This window comes from Ischnura elegans, chromosome 11, assembly GCF_921293095.1.
Source record: "Ischnura elegans chromosome 11, ioIscEleg1.1, whole genome shotgun sequence".
NCBI classification, from domain to species: Eukaryota; Metazoa; Arthropoda; class Insecta; order Odonata; family Coenagrionidae; genus Ischnura; species Ischnura elegans.
This window is the reverse complement of record NC_060256.1, coordinates 95,425,690-95,435,093: the sequence shown is the minus strand read 5'-3', so window position 1 is coordinate 95,435,093 and position 9,404 is coordinate 95,425,690. Positions and strand designations below refer to the sequence as shown.

The 9,404-nt window shown below is 41.3% G+C and overlaps 1 protein-coding gene across 1 annotated transcript in view; it reads right to left on the bottom strand.

Annotated features, from left to right (window-relative positions):
* Positions 1-3,098: 3,098 nt before the first annotated feature.
* LOC124167513 (NADH dehydrogenase [ubiquinone] flavoprotein 1, mitochondrial) overlaps positions 3,099-9,404 on the bottom strand; it is a 52,621-nt gene continuing 46,315 nt past the window's right edge. Inside the window, exon 10 of the mRNA XM_046545445.1 lies at positions 3,099-3,304. Coding sequence (XP_046401401.1) covers positions 3,224-3,304 — 81 coding nt within the window. The 3' untranslated portion in view covers positions 3,099-3,223. The remainder of the gene's footprint in view (positions 3,305-9,404) is intronic.

The following is a 9,404-nucleotide window of genomic DNA, read 5'->3' as shown; positions in this document are numbered from 1 at the left end:
TGTATATATATATGGTGTGTATATATATATATATATATATATACATATATATATTCACCCTTTGAATTGCTTTTGTGAACTGGCTGGTTAGGGAGGGAATTGGACTCACCACTATGGTCCCTGAAACAGACAGGCACACACACTTTTTGTGAATGGCGACGTTGGTATATACATCTGCCCACGTGTCCTCTAATGGATACTGTGGCATCCCACCCCCGACTCGCCCGGATACCACAATAGAACCGGGCGGAGACGTCGCACAAAAATAAAAAAAATACAAATCCGCGAAGATCCCTCCCCCATGGGACCTACGGGACAAAACTATGCCACTCACTTCTCGTAATTCACATAAAATAAAAAAAATATTCCCCTTCTGTGAAGATGATTGCGGGTGGGGGGTTCCCGATTCAAACTGATGGGTGACGTTCGGGCGCTGATGCACTCGTCCAACACGCATTTACGGGAAGGAAATCAGACGGGGCGAAAGGAAGGACGAAGGATATTTTCAATGGGGTGACCCGTGGAGGAATCAGAACAAAAACACTCTCTCAAACACTTTCAATTAAACAAAATATAATTCACACAAATAAGGTTGCATATGACAAAAAAACAAAAGGAACCCTCTTATACGCTAATGAAATATGAATTGGTGAAAGCCACTTATGAAACATCGATGATAAATAAAATTAAAAAACAATATAACTTGGTTTCTAGATGAAAATCAATATAGAAAATGATGATAACAAAGTAAAGTTCGGTGGTGAACACGTAAATATGATACAAATTCAATGATTTCTTGACTGGGGAGGTAAATGATAGTCCATCCCATCGAATATAAATTTGGGGTGCGAACGTTAATTGTACTTGGTGACTGATTTCACTTTCACTAATGTAACGGGTGCGTTCCGTTATTGTTTGTCTTAACTTAGCTTGGCAGGAGACACAAGGGGGCTTTGGGGGGGGGGGGGGATAGCTGCAATCTTACTTTATCGTAGTCCGAGTCTGGACCAGGTTGGATCCAACACTCTCTTGTTCCATTTACTGCACTCCTTTCTCCCATGTTGGAGGAAGCTGCATCCGGAACGGAGATAATGCGTCCTCTTCAGCTGGTCCTTTGCTCCTTCGGACGGGGGGGGATTCTTCTTCCAGATCAATCTTTCTGGAAACACTTGGGCCCCTTGTCTCCTCCTGCCGTGCGTCGCACTGATTTTGGGCATAGGCTCCGCCCGACAGTCACTTAGGAATTCTCTCGGTTCTCTTACGCGCACCACCTTTTATCATACCTCAACTTGGGGTGGGGGTAATGCACAATGAAGAGAGGGAGGAGTAATACGCCACTCACTCAGGGAAAACCCGAGCTCCCCTCCTCCCACACACACACACACACACACTCACACACAACCATACAAAAATCGGCGAAAACACATTCATCCCCTCTTACTCATCCACACCTTCCTCCACGGGCCATGGTTTGGGGGTGGGGTTTTGGGAAAGGTCGTGGAACGAGCGGGTAAACTGGTAGGGAAGAAAATGCACCGAGTAGAAATGCACTGTAATGGGGCTTGAACCATTACAATACGGAGACGTCTAGATTGGTCTTAGTAATATTTACCACGTCCAGGTGGACATTCTTCGGGTAAGAACTGGAATGCTCGTGCAATTCAGAAAGGGCCATGGACTTAGTGGGCACCTTCTCCATTCGTAACGAGAGGCAGGGGCGCAGCTAGGAATTAAGGCTGGGGGAGGTTTAGGTACAACTAATACCTGGGTGTGTAAACGTATGGAATACCCACCAGGATAAGCGGTATTTGTGAGATTAATAAATTGCGGAATTTTAACATAAATGGTTCAAAATGACGAGTTTTATGGCTTTCTGAGGGATATTTGATTAGCCCTTACACTATTCTATTAGCAATATCAATCCAATCAAGTAAAGTGGATTAATGTTAAAAATTTCTCTGAGCTCTGGAGGGGGGTTTATCCCCGAAACCCCCCCCCCCTTCGCTGCGCCACTGCACGCGACGACAGAAGTTATTTCGGAACCCCATGACCCGACCATCTTGCTTGCGAATTTTATCTGATGTGAGACAAGGGCAGCCATTTATGAGGAATCTGCCATTCATAACAAATGCGAAACGCCAGACAACTATAGAGTGCGAATAAATCAATGTTTCAAAAAAGGCAGGACGATTGAAAAGAATCGGCAGTCAACAGGGGTGCATTTGTTCTCTTTTCGGGCCACTGTGAATCCCTTCTCTTGGATGGAGATGGCGTTATTAAGGAGGATATTGTGAAGCAAGGGCTGTAACTGAACCTATAAAACAAGATGAAGAAGAAAATGGCCACGAGAAAAACGCTGAAATTTTTTTAGTGTTTCTAAAGATGTTTCAACAATTTTTTGTGAATTGAAACATTAACCTTCGACAGCAATGGAACCTAATTGCGACCTCATCTCTCATGCTCCAGAAGGTGAGACCATGAGTACAAGGAACCAGAGCGGCCTAATTGTGGGGACTTCATTCGGTGGCAGGAATAGGGGTCGAAAGGTTGTGGTAACCAGCCCCTTCGGCTCGGACCCTCCCACGCCAGTCCTTGCTCGCCCCTGGCTATCATTTCATCAGCTAACAATAAATAAATCTGCGAAAAGGGAGATAATGTGCTGAAGAAGCATGATAACATAAAAAGGTATCTCAAAAATATGAAATGATACGATGAAATAAATGAGGTGATGAGGAGACAATACCATATAATGCCCTTACCATTCCCTTAAATAATAATAATTGAGAGTGAAGATTTACAGGCAAGGTGAGTACTTTTTTTTAATCATCTCTACATATCAGAAAGCCAAATACATAATTACAAACTGGCCCTTGCCCTAAGTGCCTTATTTACTAGAAATTCCCCATCAGAGGTTGTAGTTTCCAAATCCTGCCTGAATTTTCATGAAATGTATTACTTAAGGGCTTAGGCAGCAGAACATAGTAACAATCATCCAAAATGCTGGCATCAGTCGACAACTTCTCCACACAGTTTGATCTTGAAAAAAGTCAATTTTCAGATCACCCCAGAGAACATAAGAGAAAGAAAATAGAGTCTACTCGTTGAGAGTTAAAAGTTTATTTTGAGAATTTAAATAACAATTTTATGTACAGAGAACACTACACACACCACCAATACAATTAATGGATAGGAGGACCTTATCATGCAGACAAGGATGGACACACTAGCCGGATGTGGCCGCCTGCTTTTCCTCGAACTTCCTCATGCGCTCCTCCAACTCGGGACGGAAGTGACGAATCAGACCCTGCAAACAATGAGAAAGCGAGTAAACGCAAGTGCAAAACTAGTGCATCATGATCCACTCCTCCACCACTCCAACCCAACACAGCATGATAGCGCAAAACAAATTTTTCCTGATCACATACTCCCCTCTCCAATGCCAGAGCAGCCATTACACTGTCTTCACATTTTCCATTTCACTCATTTCTAGCACAAACTTCTTACATTTTCCACACTTTATCACAACGGAAAATGTAAACTCGATCGTTTGATGGTTGGCTACATGGAAGGCTATTTCAATGAATTGAAAAAGTGGTGCCATATCCCATGCAATAATATTCCACCCTTCCCACCCCAGAAAAAGAGATCTAGATTATTTTGAGGAGCTGGAGACGAGAAAGCCATCTTAGGGAGGTAACAGCACAAACAAGAACCTCCACTGCCCTCCAAACAACCCTTTCCCCCCCCCCCCCCCCTCCTCACCCAATTCCATATGAATTGTACATATCAACATAACACGGTCCGTGCTCATGACCTAACGTCCACATCATGGCAGTCGCTACCGAGTGACTGAGGATGTAAGGGCTATGTCATGATTTCCTCTAGCGCTACATATATTCCGTCCTGAGTGCCAGCCACCTATACATATAGATTTAAGGGGGTTGACCACAACTCAAAACTACCTTTTTAACGGTTTCTATGACGCGAGACGTCACAGGTAGTGTCGCCTCTGCAGGAAGTGGAAGAAGGTCATGGAGTTGAAGGGGAGAAGTGAGAAAGGTTTGAGAAAAAACTTCATGTTACAAGGGGGCAATAGGCTTAGATATCTTTCAGAGCCTCACATTTCCTCCCGGCCCTCGTCTTTATCAGACCTTCATTCAATGCCCCTCTTTTCAGGAGGCCTGCTGCTAGCATGAGCAGGGTTCCCACTCTACCTGAACAATGAAATTCACGGCTTTTTCCAGGTTTTCACGGTTATTTTTCACGTTTTCACGGTTTTTTTTAAGGTTTTCACGGTCTCAATTTTGCTAAATTCACGGTCCGTTAATAAGCCAACAATAAGAAAATCACTGGCCGTATATCAACAGAAATTTAACGTACGCGAAAAATGCCGTGAATGTTAACGCCGCAATGAAAAGTGATATCTGTTATGACGTGATCTATCGTTTCCAAAATTCAGGGCCGACTAAAGGACCAGCCCAACCGCGCTCTTGCCCGGACGCCGAATACCCTTCGGACCTTCTTCCGTCCGGACACTCGAGGTCCTTTTTTAATTCCTCGCTGACAATGAGAGATTGTTTTTTGCGCACGTTGTTATTACTGCACAGTAACCGAATTTCCCCCACCCCAATATTTCTTATTTAACGGAAAATATTTTATTTAAATTGTTTATAGAATATAATAAATTGATTCTTTCTTATTCAGCGGAAAATATTTTATGAAAATTGTTAATAGAACATAATAAATCGAAAAACAATTTCATACACCGTATTAGCACGAATCTAAGACGAACACGATTCTAAGACTACCCTCCTTTTTTGGAACTCCACTAGGGGACAATTTTTCTTTATTAATAACGATACGATTACAAAATGAATGCGGAAAAACGATCAATGCTTAATTTTTTTGCTAGATTGCCTATGTCCCAGGAAACGCAGGATTTTGGCGAGTAATTAAGAAATTCATTATAGGTTTCAAAACAATATTTTAGATAATAACAGGAATAGTAGTACTTTATCAAGACACATACGTCATATTGTTGATTCGACCCATATCTCTTTCAAAATTCTGAATGTTTGCTCTCCACTCGGCATTTACACTGCTATTATGGATTTCAGTCAGATGTAAAAATTCTCATCCATCAAACACCATTTCCAGTACACGTATTCACGAGAGCAATGTGCATGTTGTGCCTAAAACAACCGCATTTGCCGGTGCAGTACCTGGTTGTGAGATGGATCACGAAGGCCAAAAATAGTCAATTACTTGAATTGTTCCTGTCTAATGAATATATTTTTAATACAATTGAGGTAGTGTGTAAAGCGTGAACAATGTTGCGTTAATCGTCAGCGGCACGCCCACCTGGATCTTCGCCTTCATATCTCTACTTGTTTTCTCCAGGTAGCTCACTCTACCCCCACCCCTACCATCATGTGCTAGCGGACAACCCAAGGCGCTCTGCAATATTCACGCGCATCTAGCCCGGATTCTTTTCTTCATGTTCAATTATTTTCAGTCCATCTCTTAAAGTTCTCAATAGTTTCTTCGGAGGGGCCATGGTCGGAAGACGACTAAAATTAAACTAGTGAAAATGACTTTATTAAACCCACATGGAGAACACTCGGTGGTTCGAAGCCCAGCCACCCCGGAAAGTAGGGAACCACTCGTACGAGGTTAAGTTCGGAACTGATACTATCGCGTACGGGGGTACGCAGAGCACACTGCAGAGGGCAAAGCGTGACCATAGAACTGCGCCATGAAATTTTTTACCCTAAAGATGCCCATTCTTTTCTAATTAGCGTAGCGCCAGATGATCAGATGAATTCGGATTGTTAGTAGGGAGAAACAAAAATCCTGAGAAGATATCCCTTCGTCAGTAACTCTGACAAGTGAGACTAATAGTATAGCTCGTAAATTGATGACTGATAACAACCTGATATCATGTTTTCGGAACCAAATGCCGAATTAACTGCTGAGAAGCTCAGCTACGAGGATATCGCGTTTCGCCAAAAATCACCATCGTATTTTTCCATCTATTTCCTTGCTTAAAATACGTCATGTGTGATCTCGTTTTTTTTAACGTGCAAATTACTAACATTTCAATCTAATAAAAGCATAATAGCAATTACTGAATATCATTGTTAGATACTTTTTGGGCTAATAGGTGATCCATGCAGCAGTTGACCTCCATAAACTGGGAACTTCGAAGCAGTTAGGCTGAAAAAGGTCAGTTGGTGAGAAGAGGGGGGAGCGCGAAACACGTTTCTATTGTTCTCGTGTAACTCGATATTTTTTTCGAAGCTAAGGTCTTCGTAATAAGATCCCTGCGCGAGCTGGGACCTGTTTTTATTTTGAAGAAGAGGAAAGCGTCAGAAGGGGGGAGGCGAATGGTGAATGGAGGGGGATAAAGGTTCTTGGGAAATGCGCTAATGTTACTTTCCCACGGCACTGAGCTTCTCCCAATGGTAGTTCCATCTCTTGGAGAGGATTCCAACTACGTGCTTGTCGTTATTAGCCATAAATGACACATTGTATTTATTTCGTCTCATTTTCGTCAAACGATGGATGCGGGAAAATTCTGCGTCGGAACCGCGATCTTCAAACGATCAATGCGAGAAACGATACTTCGGGGAACGATATATGCGGGAAAAAATTAAATTGTCTATAAGGAACTTCATTTGGGACCAGAAACGGCGAACGATCAATGCGGGAACGATAGATCGAGGTTCCACCGTATAACTTTCTTTTGAAAGCGGCAGTGTAATGACTTCTTTCCTCTGCTATTGTAATACTCTGAAACCAAAAATGAATCGATCTCTCTAATCAGAGGCAAATCATGTTCCCTTCTTACCGTTGCTCTGGGAAAAATGGAACGACTATGTAGCATAATTAATCGTAGAGGGCGTAACTTGGTGGAAATCCATAATATCACGAATACAAGGATCAAGGAAATAGCAAAGTTCTTGATCCTTGTATTCGTGAGACTATGTAGCAGTTATTATCGCGACGGCATTGAGGCTTTAACGACACAAACAAACAGCATTACCTTAGATAGCACAAAGCGGAGGAACTGGATCACCACCGACAGTAAATAACTCCACACAAACTTTCCGGTTGCGACGTAAAACTGGCAAGTTCCAGGTCGACGCATGCGACAATCGTGTAATGCTGTGTTGCCATAAGCGGAAATCTTCTCTCGTTTTCAGGGCCGCAATGCGCGAGAATTAGTAACGTCACGCCGAAAGCTCGCTGTCACCCGGTTCAAACGCAGGGAGCGTAGTGTCCACAGCGCATGGCAGGTTGTCAAGGCTAGCGGTCTTCCAGTCATAGGATTGAGGGTGTTGAATAAACGTTCAAATTTTTCGACACAATGGCCATCTAGATTTAGTTTCGAAAGTGGTCGCTGCAGCCAGTGGGAAGGCTAATTGGGTGGAAGGGGGACTAAGCAGTGACCGAGGGAGGGGAAACCAAGCCATTTGAGGAAAGTAAACAAGCTGATGAGAAGTGGTGTCATATTTCAGGAGGGGGAGAGAAAAGGCCTGCGCTGGGGAAAGATGTTTTTTTCTTCAGGCAACATTCGTTCACACGCTTTTCTGACCCATGCGACCGCATGCGACGATGCTCGCCACAATGAATAGACGTGCGCTAGCTACGAACGAAGATGAAAATTTCTGGGAAGGTATTATTATCAAGATTGAGAGATTTTTAAGGTTGTAAGACGAAATTCACGGCTATTTCCCGGTTTTTTCACGGTAGAGGAAATTCACGGCTAATTCACGGTTTTAAGGTTTTCACGGTTGAGTGGGAACCCTGTTGAGTCACCCAGTGGGCTCCACGGCAATAAACAAGAACTTATCCAGGTTAATGTTCTACCTCATTAGATATAAAAGATAAAATAATGCACGAAAATTTTAAAAAGAATAAGTCCAAACACAACGTATTTCTGACCATACTTAAAGAAGTTAGGTGCATAAATTATAAGTCAATCACTTTCAGTACCTGCACACTTTGAATGATACCTAAGGTTGAAACTCAAAAGGATGGAAGACGATGTGTACTCCAAGTTTGGGAGGAATTTACGTCGTTAAACATATTTTCGGTAGCAGTAGTTGATTAAGTACTAATCAAGTGACATTGGTTTGATAATTCATTGTACCAGGAATAGCATCACATAGATTAATATCAGAGCTTTTTACTGAACACTAATTTAGAGTAATAGTGTAATCAGGTCACTTAGAAACCTTTTTCTCATTTTCCCATATGCAGCTAAATTGCATGAAAGTTTCATTATGCTGCTAAAGTTTCCCTGAGGATGACAAAATTAAAAAAAAAAGGGTTAGACCAAAGAAAATGTAACTGACATTATATAAGAGTTTGTTCTGCATGTTGATAATAGTTTAAAAATCATAGTATAGGTTAAAACAACATCATAATTTAAAAGTTTTATACTTTACAAAGTTAACTTGTTTTTAAATTTATGGCAGTTATGATTTGCAAAAAGTTAGGGACTCATTAATGAATGAATGAAAAAAATGAGGAAAAATAAGATTCACTAACTGAAGGATTCAAAGAACAAATGGATTTCACGAACTTCTTGGACAGTATTATGTACCATCAAGTGACAAACAATTTCAAATGATAACGCCAGAAATTGAGATCTCTGTTCAGGGATGAGTAAAATTACTGGAATCATGATTATGTAATTTTCAGTAATATGGAATAAGTCCTCTGGACCTGGCAAGATTTTTGTGCATGTTTATTGATACCTAGATCCAAAATACTGCAATATCTGCACATAGTATTAATGAAAATCGGTAAAGAAATTCTACAGAACTACATAGCCAATAATATGCCGATATGTATGGTGGTCGGAAAAATCAATGCATCCACTACATGTGATGTGATGATGTAATGTCAGTCCTCTTCCAACTCACATTCGATTTATGAACTTACAGAGATTTGAGCATTCAACATTTTCGAATTTGGCACTTAGGGTAAAATCTGGATTTGGCCAATGGGACGAGGTTTATCAACTTATGAACAAGGTCTCAGAAAGCATCTACTTCGTATATCGATGATTTACTGTATTCGGGAGGACATAAACCATCGATTGCGTTATGCCGCATTCTTCTATTGAGAAACTTAAAAAAAAATTTCTTTTTTTATATATTTACGCATAATTTAATCGCGTATATTATATAATGTTTTTTTCCTTGCTTTCTAAAAGAAACGTTCCTACGAACTTCATTATTACGAACCTCTGGTTTTTCAGTACCGTGAACTTCGTAATACGGAGTCTAATGTATCAGTAATTTCACAAATCCCATACATCTAAAGTAATATTTTGAAAAGGGTAGTTTGCTTTATCCTTTTTAGCGGTATTCAGGATTCATTGTGTAATTATT